The following is a 27,960-nucleotide window of genomic DNA, read 5'->3' as shown; positions in this document are numbered from 1 at the left end:
TATAAAATTTACATACTGTGAAATGCAGGGATCTTAAATGCACACTTACTGTGTTTTAACCAATGCATAAACCTGTGAAATCCAAACTCCTATCAAGATTTAGAACACATCACTACAGAAACTTCTTTTATGTCCTTTTCTAGTCAAACTGCTCCTTCAACCCCGAGGAAACCATTATTCTGGCTTTTCTCCCAACATAAACAAGCTATTGCCCTCCTAAAATGTCCTGTAAGTGGAGTCCTAGAGTAGATCCTTATTTTGTGAAAGGTTTCTTTAAGCAAAATGTTTATGAAATTCATTCATGTAGCTGTGGGTATTAGTAGTTTGCCCTTTTTACTGCCAAGTAAGTATTCCCTTGTATGGCTATATCATAGGTGATCCATTCCTTTACTGATGACTACCTGGACTGTTTCCAGTTTTCAACTATTAGGAATAAAGCTGAACATTATATACAAGTTTTTTAAGAACATATGTTTTTAACCCTCTTGGGTAAACATTAGGAACGGAATTTCTGGGCAGATGTGTGTTTACTGTGTAAGAATTTGATAAACATTTTCCCAAAGTAGTTATACCAATGTACATCTTCACCAACAACAAGAATTCCAATTGCTCCACAACCTCACCAACATTTGATGATGTGAGTTTTTATTCATTTAGCCACTCATGGGTGTAACACCTTGTTTAATATCATTGGCATCTTATTCTATATAATATTACTTAAGTATGTATTTCCCTTGCCTCTATTAGACTATAAACTTCCTGGAGTTACAAATTGTGTTAGCCACCTTTCTCCCCTACAATGTTTATAGCAGAGTGCTCTGCACATGCTGGAACAAGTATCAGTTTAATTGAACTGCTTAATAAAATTTCTTTGTCCTTCCTGTTCTGGATAAGCCATGGGAAAAAACAAAATACAAAAAACCAAAACCAAAACCAAAAACAAAACCCCAAAGGCATATCTGTGAAATGAGGCTACAGAAAATCAAGGGTTGGTACCCTCCAATTTTATCCTAGTCCTCTGTTAAACTATGAAGCAATCTTAAAACCATTTATTATGCTGTTTATCCTACAAGAGTGTCACATCTAGGCACAAACATATAGAAACATGCACAAATAGAATGCAAACTCTATATGAACTCCACAAGTGAAGATTTTTGTCTGCTTTGCTCATTGATGTGTCCTAGTGCCTAGAATAGTGCCTATGACTACTGCATAACAGGAACACAAATATTTAAAGAAAATATTTATGTTGAACATACACAACATACACATTTCCATAAATGTGCCTTTTAAATTAATAGCAGTGAACTTACATAATGAACAGAACTACTTACAGCTATAGCTTTAAAAGCTTTAACCATAATACCCGTGAACATATCCATCCAGATATAGATTTAGGTTTCTATCTGGCATTTTAAAATATTTTCCAAAGTTTATCTTCATATAATCTGAAGTGGTTATTTTCTTTAACTTAAGTATATGACTCCAGGAAGCATACACATTGAATTTTAAGAGAAGAAGGTGGCTCCTCAAGAGTCACTACAGATGTACCAAATCAAGCTGGCAACTGAGATGTCCTGTACCACAATATAGAAGGATTGCCCACCTATTAAAAATCTTAATATAACCACTCACCTGTGTATCTATACACCAAATAAATTAGGGAGAGAGATTTCCAAATGTTCACTTCTATTCAACACTTAAGATGAGGTCTCTGAAATGGGTCATTGTGAAAAGAATTCTTCAGACCATTAAACATTTCCTACATTTCAAGCAATCAGTATCCCATAGTGTGTGCTAGGTGCTAGGGTTACAAAGACAAAATTAAGGGTCTTATATTTTAGTGGAAGAGACAGTGAAGTAAATGAACAGTTACAGAACCACTACAGAAAAAAGCAAGATTTCAAGGACAATACTCAAGATTGCTCTGTATCAGGAAAAAGTCAGGATAAGCTTCTTGGCAGAAGTGACTGCTTGAAATACTTAATCTCATGAGCTAGAAAAATAGGGGTCATCCCTGAAAGAAAAACTGAGTAGTAGTCCTGCTCAAGAGCCAGTTTCCCCTAGGGCAACTGATCCTCTTCAGGCAGGTTCCTATAGTTACTGAGGGACAACTGAAGGACATCCAGGTTCTTGATAAAACAGTTGAAAGGCATTTCATTTGTTTTCAGTTCTTGGTGATTGTAAATAAAGCCTCTATAAAAATCTGTATACAGGTTTTCATGAAACCATATGTTTTCACTTCTCTTGAAGAAACAAAAATGTAAGCTTACTTTAATTTGCTCCTCACTGCTTGCAATCAACTACATAGCTTTCTTAAAGGTAACTATCACCATGTAGCGATAATAAGAGCTATCTACTATCTGAATCTGCCAAAAAAAGGGATCAAGGAAAAGGAGCAAGATAAAAATTAGATTAAGATCTAAAGAGAAGATACTCAATTTTTAAATTGAATCATTCAACAATTATTTACTGAGAATTCACTATGAACCAGGCCCTGTGATACGTGATGATAAATGTTTGGGCTTCAATGGCAGACAAACAAACAAATGCACAATCACACTCTAAGAGAAGATGTATGAAAGAACAAAAATGCCTAATCACACCTTAAGAGAAGAAGTATGAAAGAACAAGGAGCTAATAGGGAAAGATAGGTTTGAGGAGAATAAGAAAGTCAGCAAAGTTTCCATCAGGAAGTTACAAAGCTTAATAGGAGTTAGCCAAGAAGTGGAAAGACTGTTATAGATGAAGGGAAAACATTAATGGGATGGAGGCATGAAAGTTTAGTGTGTGTATTTGAGGGTCTGAAGGAAGTGTAGCTAGAATACAGATATACAAGGAGAAGAGACTACAAAAGTCAACAGATCTTGAGAGATCTTGGGATTTTCCCTACCAAGTTTGTTCAGCTTGGATCAACTACTTTATATATCTGACAATTCCTGAAAATTAAGAGAGATACAGAAATTCAAAGCAGATCAATCTCAAATCTGTTAAGTGTTCTCTAACAAAGAACATCATTTCCTCTGACTTCAACTGTTACTGATAATTTCAGCACCAACATTTAAGGTGAAAATCTGACATTTCCTCTTAGGGCAATTTCATCTTAAGCTCTTTTATTATTTGCATTTTATATATCATTTTTATACATTTGGTATTTCCTTTAATACAATAAATTGGTCCACTTTGTAAAGCAAATACTAGATTTTTGAAATCTCTGATTCTCAAACTGAAAAAAATAAGCATAATTCTTATTTCAAAATTACAAAATTCAATTCAGCAAGCATTTATTTACCAGACACTCGAAAGATGTGTTTACAAAGACATAAAAAAATGTTGAATTTTAAAAGTAACTGTTTTTGAGAGTCTTGTTTCTATGCTGTTTAACTTATAAAATCATTTAAAACTGATTCTACCAAAAATACCAATCATGTAGACCTTAAATTTTTGTATTATTCTAAATGCCACTATCTGGATCATGATAAATTAAGCCCAAATATCATGTATATATACTATCTTTTATCTGTTTTGCTCATTATAATTAATTTTTTGAGAAAATTAAGGTAAATATAAATATAATAATCAATTCACAGCTCTTCAAAAGAGTGAATGTAAAACCAAACTACAATTATTACTAAGTCATTTTCCCCCTCTACTCAATAACTCTGCCTCTCCTCCCATGCAACATTAGATTTTTTCTTCTAAAAATCTGCTTGTCTACAAACAAGAAAGTAATTACTTTTACGTAAAAGTTCTTCCTGTTTCTTCCCATTTCTCCTGGACAACAATAAAATACCATTCTATGTAGTGATTAAATAGAAAGAATGCTCCTGAATGACTAAGGTCATTCAGATACATTCACCCTGTACCCCCAAATAGAATAAAAACTCAAAGGCAGATACACCTCATTTGTGCTCCACAACACAAGGTCTGAAACTGAGTAGTTCCGAATAATTAGCTCTCTTTTCCTTTTGGTTAGAAAGGCTGGGGTAGGTACTTTCACATATACCAATTCAGAAACCCTGCTGCAGAATACTACCCTTCCTTAACAGACTCTGAAGGGGAGAGGCCTTAGACAGATTAGCTCATTCCAGGGATAGAAGTTCTTCCCTCTACATTTTACTATTTCTTAAACACCTACACCCTATAACATTTTATTAAGCAACTGGCTGTTTAATAAACTTGAAAATCTGAAGGTATCACCTGCTCTATATTCAACTTTTTGAAAGGCAACAGCTTTCGATACTTAGAGGGCCAAGCAAAAGTTATGTGGTATAGAAGTAAAGCAAAAAGCAAGGTGAGAGAACTATTGTTTGATTCTTCAAGACACTTTGAAGCATCTTCACTTTGCCTGAAGTGAATACCAAGATCACACAAAAATTCAAATACAAATACAAAAATATTTCTAAAAACCTAAAATAGCCAAACTCATGTTTGAAAATCCACTTTAACACGTTATACTGTAATTCAATTCACAGACAGCTTGGCTAATCTTTCTTCCAGCTGCCATGCTCCTAAAATAATCTCTCTTTACTAATTCTATTCATGTTTTACCATAGCTATTATTTTCCTGCTTAGTATACGTAAAAAGTCTTCCAACAACTTTTTATAGGCTGTTAAGCAAAATTCTGGATAAACATTCTAACAAAATAAAATTGAAAAGCCCACTAATTTAAAGACAGCACCACTAGAGCTTAGCAACACAACATTGATAATTGAGAACCAGAGCTACATAAAAGTTTCTCAAATATTTTATCGTAGCATCTTTTTTCTTTCTCTTTATTATTTTTTTTTTCTGAAGGAGAGGCATACAGTACTTGTGTATTCTAAATCTTCCTTGATTTCCCAGCATCAAGGTAAAAAGAAAAAAAAAAGTTGAAAAAAAATAAAGCAAAAAATGTAAAGTGTAGAGTATTTAGAAGTATGTAGAAGGTATGTAGAAGGTGAAAACAAGAAGCTGATAAGCAGATCAAGTGCCTTCAAAGGAAGATGAAAGTTCGTTCTACTCCTGCCTATTTTCACTCAATGCTGGGCTTTAACTAAATATATAAAAATACATTTTTTTTAAAAATTGGAAGACTGCTGGGGCACCTCGTTGGCTCAGTTGGTTAAGCATCTGACTCCTGATTTCAAACAGGTCTTGATCTCAGAGTCGTGAGGTGGAGCCCCACAATAGGCTCTAGCTCTGCACAGTCTGCTTGAGATTCTCTCCTTTCTCTCTGCCCTTTCCCCGGCTTGTGCGCCTGCGCACACTCTCTAAAATAAATAAATAAATAAATAAATAAATAAATAATCTTTTAAAAAAACCGGAAGACTGTTATACTTATGGAGTATAAGCAAACAACAAACATAATATTTTAAATGGAGTGATCTCCACTCTTATTAGCCTAAGGGGCAATCAGATTGCTTGCCACAGTAAATTTCTGAAAGAACAGAAAATTTCTTCATATAAATGGATCTCTGGGACTGGAAATGTTTAGTTAGGATACTAACTCATCATTCATTTCTTCTATATGAAGTTTTCTTTAATCAATGTTAAATTTTATAGTACCTTACAGAATAATTAAAGAGTGGAATCTTTCCTGAAAAGTCACTTCTTTTTGAAACAAGGTGATGATCCAAAGTATTATATTTAATTATTCAAATCTTCAGAGAGGATACTGATAATTACCATATCCAAACTAGGCTCCAGTTTTACTTTTATTCCAAAATAGGAAGAGAGCAATCAATAGAAAAAAACAACAAAAAAAGAAGACGCCTTTGATTTTTTTGCGGAAACTAGGAACTGCTTTTCTCGTAGCCTTTTTGTTTTTTATCCATCATCCACAGTCCTGTAAAGCACAGAAATTCTAAACTTGGAATCAGATTAGCCAATAAAAACAAACAAGCTTTTAGTAATGGAAAAAATGACTTAATACAAGAGTAGAAGCTAGCAGAAAAGCAGGTATATGATCCCATATATGTAAATTAAAAATGAAACAAGCACGTAATTAGCTTTTTCACAGTATCTTCCAACAAAAAGAACATTTCAAAGAACTTAATGAAAACATAAAATACGAACATAAGACCTGTAACCTGCTAATTCTGTATTGTATGTTAGGCATTATATGTTAACATTTTTCAAATAACGGTATTTAGACAAGGGCTGATAATACAGAAATTAATCATACCCCAAATTTTGGATCCTAAATTCCTTTTCCAATATCACTTACAATCATAAACAATGAGCCTTGGGATGATAGATCATGTTAGCTGGCAAAAGTCAAACCCTGATTTCTCTGGCTGTCTCTAGAAAGTTTCTTGGAACACACCATGATACAGCTTCAGGAATTAACTGAACTACTGGATCTGTTCTGGCCTATCTATTGCTCTACGCTTAGTTCAGGGATTCTTGAGAATATCATATAGATGGAATCTGTAGATTCAAGTAGTACAGAGGCAATGTAACACAGTATTTAATAGTGTTGAGTCAAACTGCCCAGGTTCAACTCCCAGCTCTGAAATTTATGTTGGGACATTGCAGTTAAAACTGTTACCTTGTAAAACAAAACAAAACAAAACAAAACAAACAAAAAACCCCAAAACACACACACACAGACAGACACAGACATACCTCCACACCTATCCCCCAAACTGTTACCTTGTTTTCTTCCCTGGTATAATGGAATATTAAGACTAAAAATATTTACCTCTTATGATTCTTTTGAGAAAATACAAGTGCCGGGGAGCCTGGGTGGCTCATTGGGTTAAGCCTCTGCCTTCGGCTCGGGCCATGACCTCGGGATCCTGGGATTGAGCCCCGCATCGGGCTTTCTCAGCAGGGAGCCTGCTTCCCCCTCTCTCTCTCTGCCTGCCTCTGTGCCTGCTTGTATCTCTCTCTCTCTCTCTCTCTCTCTCTCTCTGTCAAATAAATAAATAAATAAAATCTTAAAAAAAAAAAAAAAGGAAAATACAAGTGCCTAAAACAGTGTCTGTTATATAGTTAAACACTATTATGTAAGTGTTAATTTACTGTTTATTATTCCAATGAAACAGGTCCTTCTGATGATGCGGAGGTATTAAATTTCATACCTGTTATAAGAATCTGTTATAAAAATCTGTCCTAACTAATGCATCTCTTTATGTCACATTGTTTTCACAATAAAAAGGGGGAAGAAGTGGGGCACCTGGGTGGCTCAGCAGGTTAAGCCTCTGCCTTCGGCTCAGGTCAACATCTCAGGGTCCTGGGATAAAGCCCCACATCAGGCTCTCTGCTCTGCGGGGAGCCTGCTTCCCCCTCTCTCTCTCTCTGCCTGCCTTTCTGTCTACTTATGATTTCTCTGTCAAATAAATACATAAAATCTTTAAAAAAAAAGGGCGGGGAGAACTACTTTGTAACTGCCAACAAGTATTAATCATCTGGGGGGTGAGTAAAGAAGAGAAGAGTTTATTGGGAAGAAAAGGGTTTTTGTAAGTTAGTCTAAAAGGCCCAACCTGAACAGAATGGGATGGTGTAACTATGACATCTAATTAAAATGAAACCTTAAGGGGCTCCTGGGTGGCTCAGTGGGTTAAAGCCTCTGCCTTAGGCTCGGGTCATGATCTCAGGGTCCTGGGATCAAGCCCCACATCAGTCTCTCTGCTCAGCGGGGAGCCTGCTTCCCCCTCTCTCTCTCTCTGCCTCCCTCTCTGCCTACTTGTGATCTCTGTCACATAAATAAATAAAATCTTAAAAAAAAATTATTCTACAAAGAATTTCACTTCTAAAAAAATTAGAATTAATGCATTTATTATTAATTCTTGTTTAAGGTCTCTATCTCCTCAAAATATATTATAATTAGAATTATAATTAAGAGCAGGTATACTTGTTCAGGGGGACCCAGACCCACCAAGCCACTGCTGATAACCTAAGATGACACATGAATAAATCTAAGGTAGATCAATTTGTCCCTTTCCGAGGAATTTGGAATTAGAACTCAGAAGATCAAGACATCAAGATCTAGATAAAGTTCCCTCTCTAGATCTCTAGACCAGAATATAAACTCTGAAATTATTGGTTTCCTTATATTTTGCCTTTTGAACAAGGAAAATAAGAAATCTAGTTTGCTTGCAAAAGAATAAAGTGGATTTGTCAGAAACAATGATGAAAAATTTTGTTAAGATACTTCCTGGGTTGCATAGAGTTGCTGGTTCGAATTCATTCCAGAAGCTGAGATTCTATAAGGTATCTCCATAATCTTACAGTGAATTACTATACTTTATTTAGGCTAGTTCTGATGAGTTTTCTTACTTAAAGAATCCTAACTAGTATGTGTAAAAGGTCCTTCTACCACTTTCCTACTTAGCTCCCTTCTTTTGTCAAGGGATTCAAAAGAAAACAGCTGAGCTGATGGTTTAGGGGGCAGATGTGTTAGGGCATATGAAGAACTGCAAGTATGCGTGTGTAATTATGTACAAATTTGCTAACAATTCTAGAAAATGGATTGGAATATAAGTTTGTTTTTCTCTGCAGAATTTTGTTATACAAAGCCACGCTCCTGGGGGTGGGTAATCAAAAGAAGGCTGTAGCTGGTAATACAGGCTGAACAGCAGACAAACCTCAAACTGTAGAACCAGATACCATTCTACAGAAGTGATCTCACAGTACAGAGGAAGAGTTTTTTGTTGTTGTTGTTTTTAATTTTCTAATTTTTTTTTTTTTTTTTAAATCTAGGCTAGGGGAGCCTGGGTGCCTCAGCCTTTAAGCACCCTGGGATCAAGTCACGTGTCAGGCTCCTAGCTCAGTGGGAAGCCTGTTTCTCCCTCTCACACTCTTCTTGTTTGTATTCCCTCTCTTGCTGTCTCTCTGTGTCAAATAAATAAATAAAATCTTTTTAAAAAATTAAAAAATAAATCTAAGCTAAACACTAATTTAGCTTTACAATGATTTAGTATGTTTTAAATTATTATACTTGTCAGATACAAGGCTTGCTGTTAAGCTTTTAGTAGCTTTTCTTCCACATTTGTCAAAGATGATCTTTACCAATCTATATGCATCACTATATTAATACAGGTATTTTACATTAATAACCAGCACCTTTTCATCTTATTGTTTAAAACCAACTATTTTATGCCTTTTTTTTTTTTTTAAAGTTCTCAGCTCCTACATGTTAAATAGGATCCTAAACATCCTAAAATGTTAAACAGGATAGGGTCAAAATTAAGAACACAAGGACCACTATTTTAGTCTTCCCTCTTGGTTGCCACTGAGTGACTGATTCAATCACTAGGCTGACATGAATATGATGGTTCATCCAGCGGTTAATCTGTCTAATCCTGCTAATACTCATGCCACATTTTTGTCACATTAACCACAAAGATCTACCAAGAGCCTGTCCAAGTGGTTTACTAAAAAATCAAGCTATACTTGGTTTGCAACATCTCCCTCACTTAAATTTACCTACCTTGTCAGAAAAGGAAGTTAAAGATAGATCAACATAACTTAGTTTTCAGAAAACTCAATCTGGCATCTAGTGATCAACACAATTTCTTATAAAACAATGTTTAATAATGGATATCAGAATCTTGCCACAGTAGAAGATGATTTTAAACATGTAAAAACATGTAACTTAAACACCATGCTATCAGTTACTTTCTCCTATTTTTGTTCCAGTTTACACCTCTTAAAAGCCCTTTTTCTGTACAGCAGAAGGGAATGTAGTCAGTGATATAATAATGTATAATGACATGATAACTGCATTGTATACAATTATGTATACATTACAATTGCAATGTATACATTACAACTGTCAAATCACTATGCTGTACAGCTGAAACCAATATAACATTATGTCAACTACACTTCAGTAACAACAAAAAAATTTTAAGGCCTCTTTTCACTGTCTTGAAAAATATTTTCACAAAATTCATGTAACTCTGTAATTCAACATTCTTGATTCTACTCTTAGAGATTTGGGGCCATTTTCCAATTCATTTTTAAAACATATTTATCATTAAATGCTTACTCTTCATATAGAACAAGACAGAGGAGTTTCCTGTATACAAACTGCTTTTCTAGATCTTTTCTCATATTTCTCCTATTATAATTACTTAAAATTCTGAAATCCAAATTTTATCTTTTAAAATCCCTTTATTCCTCAAAGACTAGCTGCCTTTCTGGGAATTATGCTTATCTTTTCTCTGAATTTTCGTAGTCCACCTGACAAAAGCTTCAAAACATATTCAATTAACCCCTTGATTAATTTTCTTACTTGTTTTTACAACTCTCCCAAGGTATCCATCACATTGCCAATGAGTCTTTCCTTTTTAAATAAAAAGGTTAATAAGAAAAAAGGCAGGCATTAGTGCAGAAATAAATACTTAACTATCAACACCAGCTTCCCTGAGTGGCCAAAGAGTAGCAAACAAATACCCATAAATTATATCAGTATCTCTATACTTAATCCTTAATACAATACTGGAACTAGACATTTTAGCATTCTTCTCCAAGTCAGATTCATCTTCATTGTTTTTAATTAGAAATCTGTTCTATTTCCCTCTAAGAGATAACCGCTGTAGAGTAATTTCCCCAGATTTGTTACTATGCAAACAACTTTTTCCCCCAAAATGGAATCATACCATATAGTCTAGAAACTAACTTTTTGATACTTAAATACTTTTTGAAAGAGAACAATTTATGTACTATCATTCCATTTTGCACATAACACGTATCTTGCCCCACCATCCCCTATCCCAGATTAGTTTTAAATGTCATGGGTGGGTTGAAAAGGGAAAAGATAGCATGTTAATTTTGTATTAAAGTTTAAAATATAATAACCATTTCCCATTTTGTCTAAGCTGAGACAAGTCCAAAGATACTTCCTCAAGGTCAAAATAACCCACACATTTTTGTACAACTGCTATTTTTCTCATTAAATGTGCAACTTAAAAAAATATTAAAATGCAAAAAGGTCACAAATACTCAAAGCAACTCTAATAAAACTTTGAAAAAAACAAAAACAAAAACAACTCTTTAAACTGTATTAGGTGAAAGAATCAGGGAATCATCAGGGAGATGCAAATTAAAACCACAATGAGATATAACCTTACACTTACCAGAATGGCTAAAATCAAAAAGACAAGAAATAACAAATGTTGGCAAGGATATGGAGAAAAAGGACCCCTCATGCACTATTGGTGGGAACACATATTGGTGCAGCCACTGTGGACTGCAAACAGTATGGAGGTCCCTCAAAAAATTAAAAATAGAATTACCACATGATCCAGTAAATTCCACTACTGGGTATTTACCAAGAAAACAAAAATACAAATTTAGTAAGATATATGCACCCCTATGTATACTGCAGCATTATTTATTATAAATAAGATAATGGATGCAACCCAAGTGCCCACTGATAGGTGAATGGATTAGGAAGATGTGGTATATACGCACACACACACTGGAATATTACCATCCATTAAAAAGAGTATCTTGACATTTGTAGCAACATGGGTGGACCTAAAGGGTATAATGCTAAGTGAAATAGGTCAGTCAGACAAAGACAAATACCACATGATTTCCTCACACATGGAATTTAAGAAACAAATGAACAAAAGAAAAGATTAAAAAAATCAGACTTTTAAAGGGAGACTAAATTGGTGGTTGCCAGAGGGGATGTGGGTGGGGAGAATCGTGAAATAGATAAAAGGAATTAAGAGTGTATTTATCTTGATGAGCACTGAGAAATGTACACAATTGCTGAATCATTATATTGTATACCTGAAACTAATTTATCACTGTATGTTAATTATAATTGAATAAAAAATGTATTAGACAAAAAATGTATCAGGTCATAAGTTTTTTATTTATAACAAATATTTTCTTTACTTTTCCTAAAAACATGACAGTAAATTTAGAAACTGAGAAAATATTACAGATTGTTGACTAAATGCTTTAACTGTACCACTTTGAGCAAAAATCCAACATGCTTTGAAAAAATATACTCTCCTCTCTCATTTTAATCTATGACCTTATATTCACAGTGCATTATTTTAGGCAATAAAAGACTTTTAGATTGTTACTACTACCAAACTTTATTCCTAACAACTTTATGCTCTACCCCCTGAAGCCTCTAAAAACACACACTCTGTTCTCCCCCCACAATATTGTAAAAGTAAATCTGGCTTTATTTCTAAGTTCTTAATGAACTCTTCTGAACTTGAAAGGCACAGAAAAACAAACACAAAATTTTACATGTATTTTTAGATGGTTCACCAAAATCTTAAAAAAAAAAAAAAAGTCTAACCATGAATCCTTATCCTCTGGTTTTTCTATAGCCTCATAAATCATTTTCCATTTGGTATTCACACTTCCAGAAAACCACGGAGATCTAAGAAAAAAGGCTAAGTCCAAGACTTAAACAGAAAAAGAAAGAAAAAACTATAAACAAGATTTTGATTTATTATAGTTAGGCCACCCTTCTTCCTCCAGGCTGGCTCAAAAACTGGTATATCCTTCAGCATACATTTTGCACTTTGTTATAATTTCTTGTTTATTGCCAGTCTCCCCTAACATCATTCAAATATACTCTGCTTCTGACCTAAACAGTAAACACACAGTAAGTTTACTGAATGAATATATGCTGTGAAAAGCACCTTCACTCTACTCCAAACCAGAAGCTAAGTGCGTGCACATCTTTGACTCCTATTCCCTGAAGTTAATCTACTTCCAATTCATACTAATTCTATTTCCTAAATGTGTCTTGAGTCCATCTACTACTTCCCAACTCCACTGGCATTAAGTTAGTTCACTTCTCAGACTACTCAATTTCCTAACCTAGTCACCCTGGCCTTCAGTCTTCTCTTTTTAGTGCATTTTCCACATTGCAGCCAAAGTGATTTTTTTTTTCATTGTTCAAGGATTTTATTTATTTTTTTGACAGAGAGGCAGAGAGGCAGGCAGAGAGAGAGAGAGAGAGAGAGAGAGAGAAGCAGGCTCCCTGCCAAGCAGAGAGCCTGATGCAGGGCTCCATCCCAGGAACCTGAGATCACGACCTGAGCTGAAGGCAGAGGCTTAACCCACTGAGCCATGCAGGCGCCCCCAAAGTGATTTTCTTAAGGAGAAAATTTGGTTATCTCATTTAACCTGATTAAAATCCTTCAACACTTCTGTTGACCTCCAGCTCTTTGAACACACTATTCCCTCTCTCTGAAATAATTTTCTACATTCTTCTGTCCCTCACAACCCTGGCTTTTACTCATCACTCAGCAGCTCAAACATCACCTGTCTCCTCCTCCCCAAATTTAGGTGAGATGTGCCCTCACAAACTTCCACACCACTCTGTACTACCACCATTACATATTGTTACACAAAACTGACGTAAATGTATAATTACCTGTATATACTATCTACATAACTCAGTACACTGCAAGCTGTGTTAGGGTAGGGACAATGTCTGGCCATCCTCTTGCCATAACAATTACAGTGATGAACACTAAGCTTAGGCTGGAGTTGGGGGGACTAGAAGATAATTATAACCTCTGCCAGTGCCTCAATTCTTAGTGGTGAACACAGAGCATTTTATTTTTAAAAAGCTATTAATAGCTTATTGAGATACAATTCACACATCATGCAATAACCCATTTCAAGTATAGAATTAAAAGAGTTTGAGTATATTCAGAGTTGTGTAACCATCACCACAATAATTTTTAGAACATTTTTTATCATACTAAAAAGAAATAGTATACCCATTAGCAGTTACTCCCCATTTCACCTCAATACCTCTAGACTTTAGCAACCATTAATCTCTCTTCTATCTCTATATATTGCCTATTCTGAACATTTCATATAAATGGAATCATCCAATATATGGTCTTTTGTGACTGCTACCTTTACTTAAGCATAATGCGTCAAGATTCATCTATACTGTTTCAAATACAGTACTTTGTTTCTTTTTATTGTCAAATAATACTCCACCAATTCCAATAACATAATAGAGGACATTTTACTTATCCACTCAACTGACAGATATTTGTGTTGCTCCCTCTTTTTGGCTTTTATGAATAATGCTGCTATAAACATTAATATACAAATTTTGTGGGGATATCTGTTTTCAATTCTCTTGGATATATACTAAGGAGTATAACTGTTTGTTTATAAGGTAACTCTATGTCTAACCTTTTAAGGAACTGCCAGACTGTTTTGGAAGTGGCTACATCATTTCATATTTACCACCAGCAGTGTAGAGGGTTCTAATTTCTCCAAACCCTAGTTAATACTTGTTAATGATCTGTTATTTTTATTAGAGCCATTCTAGTGGGTATAAAGTATGGTTTTGATTTGCATTTCCCTGATGGCTAAGTAATTTCATTCTGTAAACTCTATAAGGGTAGTATTGTTATCTGTTTTGCTTAAAAATAAAATTCCCCCAGGGGCGCCTGGGTGGCTCAGTGGGTTAAGCCTCTGCCTTCCGCTCGGGCCATGGTCTCAGGGTCCTGGGATCGAGCCCCACATCGGGCTCTCTGCTCAGCAGGGAGTCTGCTTCCCCCTTGCACTCTGCCTGCCTCTCTGCCTACTTGCGATCTCTCTCTCTCTCTCTCTGTGTCAAATAAATAAATAAAATCTTTAAAAATAAATATATAAATAAAATTCCCCCAGCATTCAATAGCTGTGATACAGAAGAGGCCTCTGATTTCTCTTTCAGGTCAGCATGTAATGGGAGCTATTAACTACATGTAAGAAGTGAAAAAAACAGAAGATGGTGCTGAGATTTTAGTTTAATAAATGGAAAACTGATGATATCAAAAATAAGATGTGGATTACATTAAAAAGGAGAACAAATCATATAAAGAGAAAAATTGAAACTATAGGAACGAATGATATGGGAAAGAAAAAACAGACATAGGAGAACCTTGGAACATTCTTCTTTAAGAAAGAAAGAAATTAGGGGTGCCTGGGTGGCTTAGTCAGTGAAGCGCCTGCTTCTGGCTAAGGTCATTATTCCTGGGTCCTGGGATCAAGCCCTACTTTGGGCTCCCTGCTCAGAAGGGAGTCTGCTTCTCCCTCTCCCCTAGCTCAGGCTCTCTCCTGTTCTTTCTCTCAAATAAATAAAATCTTCAGAAGAGAAAGAAAGAGAGAAAGGAAGAAAGGAAGAAAGAAAGAGAAAGGGGCATTAAGTTAGTTCACTTCTCAGACTACTCAATTTCCTAACCTAGTCACCCTGGCCTTCAGTCTTCTCTTTTTAGTGCATTTTCCACATTGCAGCCAAAGTGATATATTCTGAACAGGGGCATTCAGAAAACAAGCAAGAAGGGAACAGGATCATAAAAGGCTGTAGACACTCGTTACCTATAACTTAAACATAACTTTCACAGGGATGTTCTTCCTGATATTCTAGGTTAAGTCCTCCTAATAAAAACTTTCATCTCACCCTGTATTTCCAATTCTAACTCTTACTAAAATTTTCATCATTTGTTCACACTACCACCCCACTAGATAATATGCTACATTCAGGCAGGGAACATTGTTTTTAGAGATTTGTACAAAAGCCAGGCATATAGTAGATAATGATTTATATATTTGTTATGTGAATTAATCACTAATTTAAATGAGTAACATCATATATTTGTAAAATACAAATACTGTTTAACATTTTAAATAACTTATACACAAAATTTATTAACACACATGGAGTAATAAAACAGATGTATGTCAGCAGGAGTATTTTCAAGGTTAGTCTTCTATCTTAGATACACTAGAGACTTTACTGAAAATGTCCTTTGTATAAAGAAACATTAAAAAAGCATGTTATTTTGAGCAAAACATGTAAAATTATAGGTGAAAGTTCTAAAAAGCAATCCTAACAAAACAATGCCATGAGTGAGCAAGGATACAATACCCACTATATCATGAAAAGTTGGAAATATAATATTCATCACAGACAAGTGGGAAAATAAATTTTGGGATGTACACACTCACACACACACACGAATACTATGTAACCATTAAAAAGGAAAATGAGAATCAATATTCATTAACCTAGAAGTTTTTTTTTTAAAATGTTTAATTTAGGGGCACCTGGGTGGCTCAACTGGTTAGGTGGCCAACTCTTTGTTTGAGCTCAGGTCATGACCTTATGGTCATGAGATCCAGCCCTGCATAGGGCTCCATGCTGAGCACGGAACCTCTTGAGATTCTCCCTCTCCTCTCCGCTCCACCTCCCTCTACCCCACTCATGTGTGTGCATGTGCATGCTCTCTCTCTTTCTAAAAAAAAGTTTAATTTAAAAAGAAGTTTACAAACCAGAAAATTAAATACAACACCATTTATAGAAAATTATATACTGAACAAAGATGGACAAAGGAAAGTTTACTAAGGTTCCACATGGGCCTACCTCAGGCCTGAAAATCTGAATAGTCTTTTTTTTTTTTTTTTTTTTAAATAGGCTCCATATCCAACATGGAGCTTGAACTCACGACCCTGAGATCAAAAGTCACATGCTGTACTCACTGAACCAGCCAGGCATCCCATTCTTTCTTTCTTTCTTTCTTTCTTTCTTTCTTTTTTTTTTTATGTTCTTCTATGATACCTTAACTACTTAAATAATTATTCTTAAGTGTTTATCTGGGATAAAATACATAAAGAGCAATAAACAAACCTGAAAGTAAGCCATGTTCCAAAGCAGAAAGGAGATGGGGAAGACGAAAAAGCAAGAGCAGAAGTCACTGAAGACTTAAAAATTACTTCAGGCTTTTTCATGTATATCATGGGATAAGTAAAAATGTTGGGATGATCAGAAATTTAGACATTTTATTGTTAAAAAAAAAAAGATGGTTGAAAGAGTTAAGCAGCAACAGACATTTTGTAATGAAAAAAACTTGAATATGAGACAGTTTTTTTTTTTTAAAGATTTTATTTATTTATTTGACAGATAGAGATCATAAGTAGACAAAGAGGCAGGCAGAGAGAGAGGAGGAAGCAGGCTCGCAGCTGAGCAGAGAGCCCGATATGGGGCTCGATCCCAGGAGCCGAAGGCAGAGGCTTTAACCCACTGAGCCACCCAGGCGCCCTATGAGACAGTTTTTATGCAGCTTGTTCCATGTACTCAGAAAGGATAGACTGCTGAACATGTCATCTGTCCTAATCCTTCAAGAAAAACTGTACAAATTAACATACTTTTGAGAAATACAGTAACTCTTAATGAAATGCAGTGTCATGAGCTGGCAACAGCAGCATCAAAATCTTTTCTGGAAAACAAACATCTACAAAGAAACACCATGTTCAAATCATAAGTTAAAACACTGACTTATTTCATGTGAAGTCTAGAACACAAAGAGTACGCCCGGTTAACATGAAGAAATTCTGAAGCATACATAAGTCCAATATCAAAAGAGTTAAATAAAATCCAATATGGCCTCCTTATGATTATATTCCAATTAAAAATAAGCATTTTTTAAAATATCATCTAATCACTGACAGTATTAACTATGATTACCCATGTTCACCAGACATATGCTCTTGGTCACCAAATGACTATCAGTTTCAAAATTAAACTCTCCTGAGAGAAAGGAAAAAGAAACAACAAAAATCACTTTAACACTGAAAATATTCAAAAGATCACTGTGGAGCTGAAGAGTTCCAGAAATGTTCCAAACAAAAGTATGAATACTGGAACACGTTTATAATCAACTAAAATAAGATTAAATAAAATGTACATACTTTAATATGTTTCCTATAAAGGTAATTGGTATGTGTGTTTTTTGAAAGTTAATCCAGGAAAATAGACTCTTCCACATGGTTAACTTCTTAAGAGGGTATCGATTCACATTCTCACAAAATTTCTCTTTGGCACTATGCAAGTATTTAAGAAACTGGCACAAACTTTCTATAACCTTATCTTTTTGTTATAGAACATGTTAAACTACAAAAAAAATGTAACTTCAGCTCAAATATGACTTAATAATCAAACTAAAATAACTTTTTAAGTGAAGCTCTCCCTGCAGAGTATCTCACTCAACGCACATAAGGCATTTAAACAGATTACTAAAAAGGTGACAGCTGAGGAATGCCTTCATTTCTTTCCATGGTTTCTACCGAATGTCATTTCAGAAATGCCTATACAACACATGACAACGTGGAATGTCTCCACCCATGAAAGAGCATTCTAGTCGAGCAAGCACACTTAGGGCAGTAACACAGAGCTCAAGTTTGTCTTTTTATGGTTAGCCAGCATAACAATGAAAAGATAAACAACCAAAATACTAATAAGGTCAGAAAATCCTGGCATACAGCGATCCGCAGTGAAAGTGTTATTTAGAAAAAAATATACAAAACTGTGATTAAAATCATTTGAAAATATCAATTAGCTTCTAATGCCAGTATCCTAAGGACTCCTTTTCTAAACCAACAACCAACAATTTGTTTGAAAAAATTCATTTTTAAATTATGTTGCATAAATGAAGCAAAATTCTGCTTATATTGGTAATCAGGAATATATTCCACTTCAAAAATAAATCTGAGATCCTGCTAAATTTTGACTGTAACAATGGCTACCTTTGCATTTTAAGCATTATAAAAATAAGTTACTGGTATAAACACTCGTATTACAATTTTTAGTGACTGTGCCCAGGTCATGCAAGTCTCCACTTTGTGATTTGAGCTATGCTTTAATAGAAATAAGCTAGGAAATACATTCCAGAGGAAGACTACATGTGCAAAGGCTTATGGAAATATAAATATGAAACTGGTGGTTCCTAAAATATGAACTGGTGGATAACTTTCACTGGTTTTGTGAATCTCTAGTTAAGTTCCTTTTTGCTCCATCTTGGGTAATCAGGGGCCAGGCACTTGTACCCTAATGATCTGGCCTGCCACCATCTGAGTGCCATCATATCCTGCCAAAAGGAGGACACAGGTAATCGAGTCATGAAATCTGTTCATCCCCAATTACTCACTCTATTTGCATGAAAGATTATCAAGAAAATTTCTGGTTAATACAGCAATAATTTTATAAACTGACATGACTCCCCACTTTCTTTTATTTATTTGGATACAATAGCCTTTTGTTATTAAAATATTCTTTTTCTTTATGAAAATGGTGATGATAGCATAAAGTGGTTGCACTGGCAAATAAAAATTAGGCTATCCTCTTTTAGTCAAATTTAAGCAAACATTTTACAGGTCTATGAAATGTAAAATTATGGGAATCAGTGATTTAAATGGACAACATGTAAATTACACTCCAAATGTTGCTCTCACTTACCACCACTAAGGAAAAAAAAATTCTGTTGCCATTTCCAAGTTAAGATCTAAAACATAATTTTGCAAAATGATTTAAAATTATTTTTTTAACTTGGATATTCCTACTAACAAAAGGCTTCCAATTAAAATCAAATATGATTAACATTAATAAGTATGGTTTACTAATTCATAAATTAATTCAGTTAATTATATTAGCTTTTCATGTATTATCTCAAGTCCAAATTATAAACACCAATAATCACCATTCAGGAAGTAAAGTGCAGATTAAATGATAGTGACAAACTCAAGGTTGTTCTTTTATTTTGTCCAGATATGAGTTTTCCTATAACTTATCTCTTTTCATTAAAAGTGACTTTTCATTAAACAAAGCATGTACAGTAAATGCATATATAAAAATGCCTAAAGCAAAAATATAAATTATTTTTAGGATAAAGGAAAATAGAGACATTTAAAGACTAAACTCTATGTCCCCAAAAAAGGAGTTTTTGTTGCTTTTTTAACTTCCTTGCAACTTCCCAAAGCACTTGATCAAATATTCTGCACAAAATGACCAGTCAAAAACAATCTTGGCAGTTCCTAAACTTTAGGATAGATTCTAAGGTTAATTTAGATATAGTACTACTAATATGAACAAAGAAAGTTCATAAGGGGGTTAGCTAGCTAAAACAAAAGTAGATGAAGAAAAAATTGTGTGATATTGTGTGTGTTTGTATGTGTGTGTGTAGTGTGTGACTCATTTGATTCCAGTTAATTCATTTGATTCATTTAATTCAGCTGATTAACTGAGAAATCTCTAACTACTAATAATCAATCATAATGACTAGAAGATTTAAGAATACTTCTTCAGACTTAAAAGAAGAAATCTAGCATGGTTTTAAGTTTGGGCTTTGGAATCAGAAAAACCTGCATGTTAGAACCCAGCTCTGTTGTTTATTAACTTGGCAATCTTGAGCAAGAAAGAAGGGATGTTGTGAGAATTAAATGAGATACTGGTTGTAAAAGCATGTACCACAGTGTTCCACATATACCAAGTCCCCAGCAAATGTTCATCAGCCAATTCCACTTCTCAATAAAACACTGATAAGTCATGGCTAATACCCAACTCCAACTCAGAATAGACTCAAAAGAACTTTTGGAGGTCTTCCATCTTTCAAAGATGTATACCAAAATGCCAGTACTCCATCTTTCCAACTTGACTATGGAACCCCATAAACTTTCATAAGAAAAGTGGGGGTGAAAATGGAAATATTTTTCAGGCAGAAAGGGAATCAGGAACCCTCAAGAAGTAATGTTAAAGCAGTAACAAAATCATTTTCTATACTTTCCATCCCCCATAAAAGTAATCTTTCTAGTCATCTTTTTTTTTTTAAAGATTTTTTATTTATTTATTCGACAGACAGAGACCACAAGCAGGCAGAGAGGCAGGCAGAGGGAGAGAGAGGAGAAAGCAGGCTCCCTGCTGAGCAGAGACATGACCTGAGCCGAAGGCAGAGGCTCTAACCCACTGAGCCACCCAGGCGCCCCTCTAGTCATCTTTAAAAAAAAAATCACCTAACAAGACTTTTTTTAAAAAAATATATTTTATTTTTAAGTAATCTCTACACCCAACAAGGGCTTGAATTTACAATCCTGAGATCAAATTGCATGGTCCACCAACTGAGCTAGCCAGGCACTCCTAGACGTTTTTTTTCTTTCTTTCTTTCTTTCTTTTTTTTTTTTTAAAAGCAGAAGTTATTTTCTTATGTGAACAGTACTTGTAAAATGTGGTAACAAATTTCTTCTATTCCATCTAGTGCTTCTACCTGATTATACTAGAATATGCTCAGTCACAGCTTGCAATGAAAGATGGTCTTGGTTATGACACTTCAAAGTCAGACCACAAAACTGTTGCCAGGAAGCACAAAGGCAGCAACTGCAGAGAAGACATTGTAACAGCAGCACTGTGGGCACTGGTGCCCTAAACCAGCACACCCCATATATGGATAGGGTTGTCCATTTATTTGCAGGAAGTGAGGGGCCAGTTTAGAGGGGTTAGAAGTTTTGTTTGTTTAGGTGGATTTTTGTTTTCCTTTTAATAGATTTAGGATGGTTTCAATAAAGAGTTTTAAGAGCCATCAGCATAAATGTGTTATAGTCTTTCTAATTAAAAAAATCACGTATAGAGAGTAATTTATACCACACGCTCTTTTAAACAGCTATTGCTGTTATTATTTATAAGTGATTCAATAGATTCTTCTAAGATCTTAACATCCCTCACCCCCTAAAAAATAAATAATAAACTCTATATTCACTTTTAAACAGATTTCTCATATATAGCAATTACATTGTTTTCTAACAAGAGACTCAATATCAACCGCTCCAATCTCTCTTCCTTTTGGTTGGAAAACACTTTAAGTAGCCTTATTAGAATACTTTTAAAAGAGAGTTACATTTCAGATTACGATTCAGTGAAAACAGCTTGGCTGAGAAGATTAAGCCCTTCAGAAAAGACTGCACAAAAGTATTCCTTTTACTGTCAAGAAGGGAGCCACATATTTTTACAAAGAAGCTTCAAATGGCACCCTTAAAGTTGATAAAAGTTGTATTTTAAGAGCAAAAGGATTGAATACTAAACTTATCTGAAAGTCTGTCTCTATTGAAAAGTAAAAGGAAACTTTATTTTACAATTATGATAGCATAGAACATGGATCTAATTCTACCTTGGTATTCCTGTATAGGACCTAGTTCAGACTCTTATAAAGAAGGTGACAAATTAATTAATGTCTCAAATAAATATTTTTTAAACACATTACCAGGATTTAAACTGGTTTAGGGTTTTTTAAAAGGAAGGAGATTAAGAACTTTTTAAAAGCTCAAGATATTTAAACAAATCTACACAGAAGATCCACAACAAAGATTTTCATTTGTTTTATGAACACCTAAGTTCTACTATGTGTAAGAACAATAACTACTGGATATGAAGGCTTTAAAATTTATCTCACAATATACAAATAAGTATAAAGCTTTGTACTTGTAATAATAGGTAAAAGATACACGTCAATAAATCTTTAGTGAGCACCTAATACGTGCCCGGCTTTGGAAATACAGAGATGTGGGAAATTGGGTCCTTATACTCTATCAGGAAAGACAAACTTAAAAACAAACAGTATTCAATAGAAGCATTTCAATAGCAGCAGAGAGGCAAAATATAAGATACAGTGAGCACCCCAGAGAAGAGAGTCCTTCTCCAGTGCCATATTCTTATTCGAATTCAAAGAACAGAAAGATCCCTACTGGCTGGCAATTCCACTGAACTCTGAAGAATAACTAAGATTTGACTGGCAAAGAAAGGAGGCAGGATAGTCTAGTGGCAGAAAAAGCATAACCAATGGCATGAAAATAGAAAGGTAAAGAGTAAAAAACAGAACGCAATGGAGATATAAGTTATAAGCTAAATGATGAAACACTTTAAATTTAAGGAAAGGAGTGACACAATGAAAGTGATATTGTTAAAAAAATTATTTTTATAGCAATATGAATGCTGGATTGGACCAGAAACAGAACAGAGGCAGAGAAAGCAGTTAACATATTACTGTACTCCAGGGATAAAGTAATAAAGGTATAAACTAGGTTGATAATGAGAGTAGCCAGGAAAAGAACTGATGAAAAGGCAATTGTGAAGATTGACTGGCTATATGTAGACAAGGGGAGGACTAAACAATAACTGAGATGTTTAAAACTTGATCCAGAGATTAATGACATCATTAAAAGATTCAGAGCTATCAATGAGAAGAGTAGGCTTGGTGAAGAAAGATTTAAGTTTTATTTCAGGTTGAATTCAAAGAAATTCCTGACATTGATGTAAAACTAACAACTTAAAATACTCAGACTGAAAAAAGGATACAAGTGAAGTCTAAGGAAATAAAAATATATATACATATGTATCTAAACTAATGTTACCTGATAAAAGAGTATAAAACTGAATGCTAACTATGAAAATCCATTTTTGAGTAAGAATCCTTTGAAGAAATCACAAAGCTAAATGTAAATGCAGTAATTGCTACTCTATGGCAGAGGCGGTGAACCTCTATTTACTATATTACTACTTAAATACACATTTTTAAATATAAAATCACAACACAGTGAATAATATTTCATTCTACATCAATACATCATCACTAGAAAAATGGAAATGAGGGACTGGAGCTCTGCAGAAATGTGAGAACTGGAAGTCAACTTGATAGTTAATGGCACAGAGTAAGGAGGTAAGATTTTAAGGTAAAATCGAAGGTTAAACTCAACATTGTTGGAAGAAATCTCAGTCCTGCATTATGCACACCAGTATCAGCAGTAATCAGCAACAAAGCATTCTACAGAAACCTCTATTACTCTTCTAAAATCTTTATAATGTATACTGAAATACAGATATAGATCACAAGGCAGAAAACTCAACCAGGTACTTATAAAATCCGAAGTGATTAATGCCCACCAATTAAAGTGAAACTCTACTCTAGACCTCAGTTCCAGAAAATGAAGTTTATTTCAGCTTCAATACTGTTCAGCATTGTTTTCTAGCTATGGGAGTCAGGAGGAGAGGGAGGCTACTCCATAGACCAAGACAGGAAATTTGACAAGAACGCTGCTTTTTCTCCAATATGGATGACATATTTCTATACAAAAAGAACAGCTAAAAATTAAGTAGCTTTTGTAATTTCTAATGAGAGGGCACAATCAACCAATAAACTTTTAAATATAAGCTGCTTACATTAAAAATGGAAGTACAATATGAGATTAAGTGTATTTATGGCTTGTAAAGTTTCTAAAACTTTTCTCCTGACAGTGAAATTTAAGACACTTGATTAAAACCAAAAAGATAAGTGAATATTCCCAAAGACTAGTCAATAATCTAGCAAAAACATTTTAGGTATTATATGCCTTTTTGAGAAGTTAAACTAAAAAAACACTATTCAAGGCTATTAAATCAGTGGGTCAATTTTAGGTTTTATAATTTCAGTACTTAAAACAAGCAGCATTCAAGAGATTTCTTAAAAGGTTAAAATTTTCTTGAGATTCTTTTTTAAAAAGTTTTATTTACCACCTTTCACTATCTGTCATCCTGAATTTGCCCAAAACGAACTCCTTGTTCGCAAAGTCCCAACGGGGGGGAAAGTACGAGTTGATAAAAAAGAAATGAGAGTGGAGAAAACATGATAAAAATTTTAGTACTTGGTATTTTAAAGACTGTAGCTTCAGGGACTTAAGGAATGTGCAGATAAATTACAAAAAAATATTATGCAAATGATTATGCATAAACTTTTAAACTTTTGCTTAAAAGCTTGTCAGGTAAAACAAAATACCCAGTAAAGGCTATACCTGTATGTTGTCAAACTACTGAATTCAGTTAATCAGGAAAACATTGATAAGTAAACTAATTCTTGCAGCATGTCCAAACTGAGAGGGGGTAAAAAAAAAAAACCTTTAAAAGTCTGTTATATGTATTTTCTCTTCCCACCAAGGCCAGTATTATATTAATATAAGCATTAGAAAATTTCTTCTTTCCCCAAGCCAATACAATTGGGTTCCTCCACAAGTGTGATAACTTTAAATTTCTATCTGACAATTTTAATAAAACATATTGATGTAAACCATTATCCAATTGTACCTTGACCTTAGCATACAATAACTGTGTCTTTCAAAATTAATTCCATACTAAATCGTGCAAATTGCACTTGAAAGATCCTTCATCTTACATAACTACATTACCATTTTTAGTGCCAAAAGTTTCTTTCATTCTCCATACCATGTTTTTAGAATCTAGATTTTGCCCTGCTTTAAAATAAACCTCAGCCAAATAAAAAGTATGCTATATATTAAAGACTCCAAATTCATGGAACAGAAAAAGAACTACAGACCGCGCTATATCTTTACTGGGTGCCACATTCTGAATTCCAGATCTGTCAAGCAATTTGTCAGTCATTTCAATCCATCCAGTCAACTTTGTAAACAAAGGCTATAAGCCAAGTTTGATATGAGAATTCAATTAAATAAAACTTAAAACGGTCATCATTCACCAAACAGGAAGCAGTAAAAGGAAAATGCCACCTCACACCTTTTAAAAAGGCAGCAAGGCAATATTCATAAAATACAGAGCCTCAAGTTTCAACCTCTCCAACAAGTTTTTGTTACAGTCTTAAATAAAATACAGCTATGATCTTCCACATACAACCAAGGTAACGTTGAGATAGTTTACAAATCTTTTCATTGTAAGGGGAAGCTATTGCTATGAAGTGAGATTCTAAGTAATTCCAAATTGCCCAGTAAAAAAATGGAAAAGAGTCTATGTCTTGTCACCTATTACCATCACTCAAAGATTGCTTTTTATGCAGAACTCTACGTGGTTGTGTTGCTTTTGGCCTGTTAAAGGCAAAGCAACATTATCTCTGGATTGCCAATAGTTTCTCCTTATTTGGCTAACAGTGAGAGATCCCAATCAGGCTACTATAAAACTTTAACATGCACAAAGCATCCATTTTGAGAAAAGTTTGTGAACAGCTTTCTTTTTTATCACCCCCAAAAGGAAAATCAGAGCTTGGTAATCGGCTCTGAAAACCGTGCCCAGTGTTTATTCTTCTCTTTCTAACCCCAGTGCACACCCCAAGACGTGGGGCTCGAGGATCTCTGACACTGCCGCAAACTCTTCTCCCAAAGACACTTCAGCACATTCGGGTCCGGCGGTGGCTAAGCCCTTTTGAACACTTCCTTACCTTACCCACCTCCATCCCCTCCCTTTCATCCGGAGCAGATCAGCTAATTACACCCCATTTCCCCCTCCCCAATGACCAAGAGTAATAAAGGAGAAAACAGGAAATCATCCGCTCAGACACTCGGCTTAGGGCTCTTGATTACTATTATTATCATCATCATTTGTAATCAAGCCCTAAAAACTACAGTAAATTCAATGCCCACCTACAAGCCAAAGACGTCCATCAGCTCAAGTGTCCCTAATGCCCCTTGTTGGTCGTTTTCTTTAGCATCCCTCGTCGTCCAAGTATATCATTGACATCGGGCCCAGGTACCACCCCAATACACCCCACTCCGTCTCGACCCCGAATCCCAGACACACGTCCACAAATGGCTCTGGGGCCCCAAGCCGATCACAGTCCCCTTTTCCTGTGCCCCGGAAATCACCCGGTTCCTAACACCAACATCAACTAGTCTGAAGGGGGCCTCAAGCCAGAAGCCCTCCCTCCACCAGTTCTCTTCCCCCTCCCTCGCGGGAAGCCGCCCCCTCACCCCGCAGCAGGGAGTCTCCCGCCGCCCCCAGCCTCCAGAGGCCGAGGGTGGAGAGAAGGCCCCAGCGGGAGGCCGACGAGAACCCGCAGGGTCAGGAGACCCGGCGGTAGGGTGCACAGACCTGGTGCAGGGCAGTGAGTCCGTCCACATTGGCGTAATTGATGTCGGCGCCGCGGTGCAGCAGCTTGAGGACCTCGTCTGTGTCGCCGCTGGAGCAAGCAGCCAGGAAGACGGCGCCATCGTCGAACTTCACCTTGGTCTTCTGGCGCTTCACCACGGGAGGCTCGAGGTCCGTCTCGGAGCCGATCCAGCGCTTCAGCTGCTCGTTCCGCTTCTGCTTCGCGTCCGCCATCTTCATCCCCTCTCCTGCCGCCGGGTCTTCTTATCGCGAGGGGGGGAAGGGGGAGGCGGAGAGGGAAGAGAGGGGAGGCAGGGGGTGTGTGACTGTTTCTATGAGTGCGGGCCAGAGGAGGGCTGGGAACCGAGAGGAGACGCTCGAGACTTCCAGTATCCCACAGAGCACTGGGGCGGCGCGCCCGGCCAAGCGGACCTCCCTTCCTACCCCAGAAGCCCTCCCGCCCCCGGCCCAGCCACCCGTCACCGGCGGCCAATCTAACGTAACTTCGCGAGATCCGGACAGGGAGGCGCCCTTCGGCCAGTGCGCATGCGTCCTAGTCCTGTGCCCGCCCCAGGAAGAGCGCTCCCGCGAACTGCGGCGGGGGCGGTCGGGCCACCGGAGGGAAGCGGGTGTGGTCCAGGCCGCCCGGGCTGCTGGGGGTTGGGACCTACCTGGAAGGGCGGAGACAGGGAAGGGAGGTTGCGCCGCTTGGCTGAGGGCTCCTGGGGTTCCGGAGGCCAACAGTCGGGCGGCACCGCGACTCTACCGGGCCGACCCGCCTCCAGGGCTGTCTGAGCTCTGCAGAGTAGTTCGCTCAGGGCGGAGGATTTTCCTATTGGCTGCGTTATATGGATGGAATGGAATGGAGGATAGGACGTGAAATTAGGCACTTGCGATTTTCTGAGGAACTCGGATAAACTTGGGCTTGTCAGTATTGATAAGAAGCTCTCAAAAGTGGGGCCTCTGTAGCCGAGGGTTCTGGTGGCGTTTACCCAGATCTCAGTCATAGGTGACCGCCTCATAACAAGGGTTGACCTGCGGTTGATTGCGGCGGCTTCCTGCCAACCTTCACTGTAGAAACATCTTTCCTCTTACGCTTGTTTTTTGTTACTTTGTTTTGTTGTTGTTTCTCTGTATTTCGGGTCCTCTCACCCTTTCTTCAGTGCTCTAAGCCTGCCTTGTATTACCAGTGAGCTTAGCTCAGCCTCGTTACTGGTCGTAACCTTTTAAGGGATTTCTGGTTCCTGCCCCATCGCTTTCTAAGGATGGGTAAAGACCCAGCTGCTTCTAGGGTTCAAAGAAATGTTAATATTACGCAATTAATTCAGTTGATATTTATTGAATATTTACTATGAGC

At 36.2% G+C, this 27,960-nt stretch overlaps 1 protein-coding gene across 10 annotated transcripts in view; it reads right to left on the bottom strand.

Annotated features, from left to right (window-relative positions):
* The window catches only part of PPP1R12A (protein phosphatase 1 regulatory subunit 12A), a 143,991-nt gene extending 116,903 nt beyond the window's left edge, over nt 1-27,088 (bottom strand). For 7 of the 10 annotated variants that reach the window (XM_032854697.1, XM_032854698.1, XM_032854703.1 and 4 more), the window contains exon 1: nt 26,607-26,843. In XM_032854697.1, the coding sequence (XP_032710588.1) occupies nt 26,607-26,843 (237 nt within the window). Of the gene's footprint in view, nt 1-26,606 lie in introns of all 10 variants that reach the window. The other 3 variants (XM_032854695.1, XM_032854701.1, XM_032854704.1) reach the window with 1 other exon arrangement.
* Between the last annotated feature and the right edge of the window lie 872 nt (nt 27,089-27,960).

This window comes from Lontra canadensis, unplaced genomic scaffold, assembly GCF_010015895.1.
Source record: "Lontra canadensis isolate GAN:19392208 unplaced genomic scaffold, GSC_riverotter_1.0 scaffold9, whole genome shotgun sequence".
In the NCBI taxonomy this organism is placed as follows: Eukaryota; Metazoa; Chordata; class Mammalia; order Carnivora; family Mustelidae; genus Lontra; species Lontra canadensis.
Note: the sequence above shows the minus strand (reverse complement) of the source record. Positions and strands in the feature narration are given on the sequence as shown.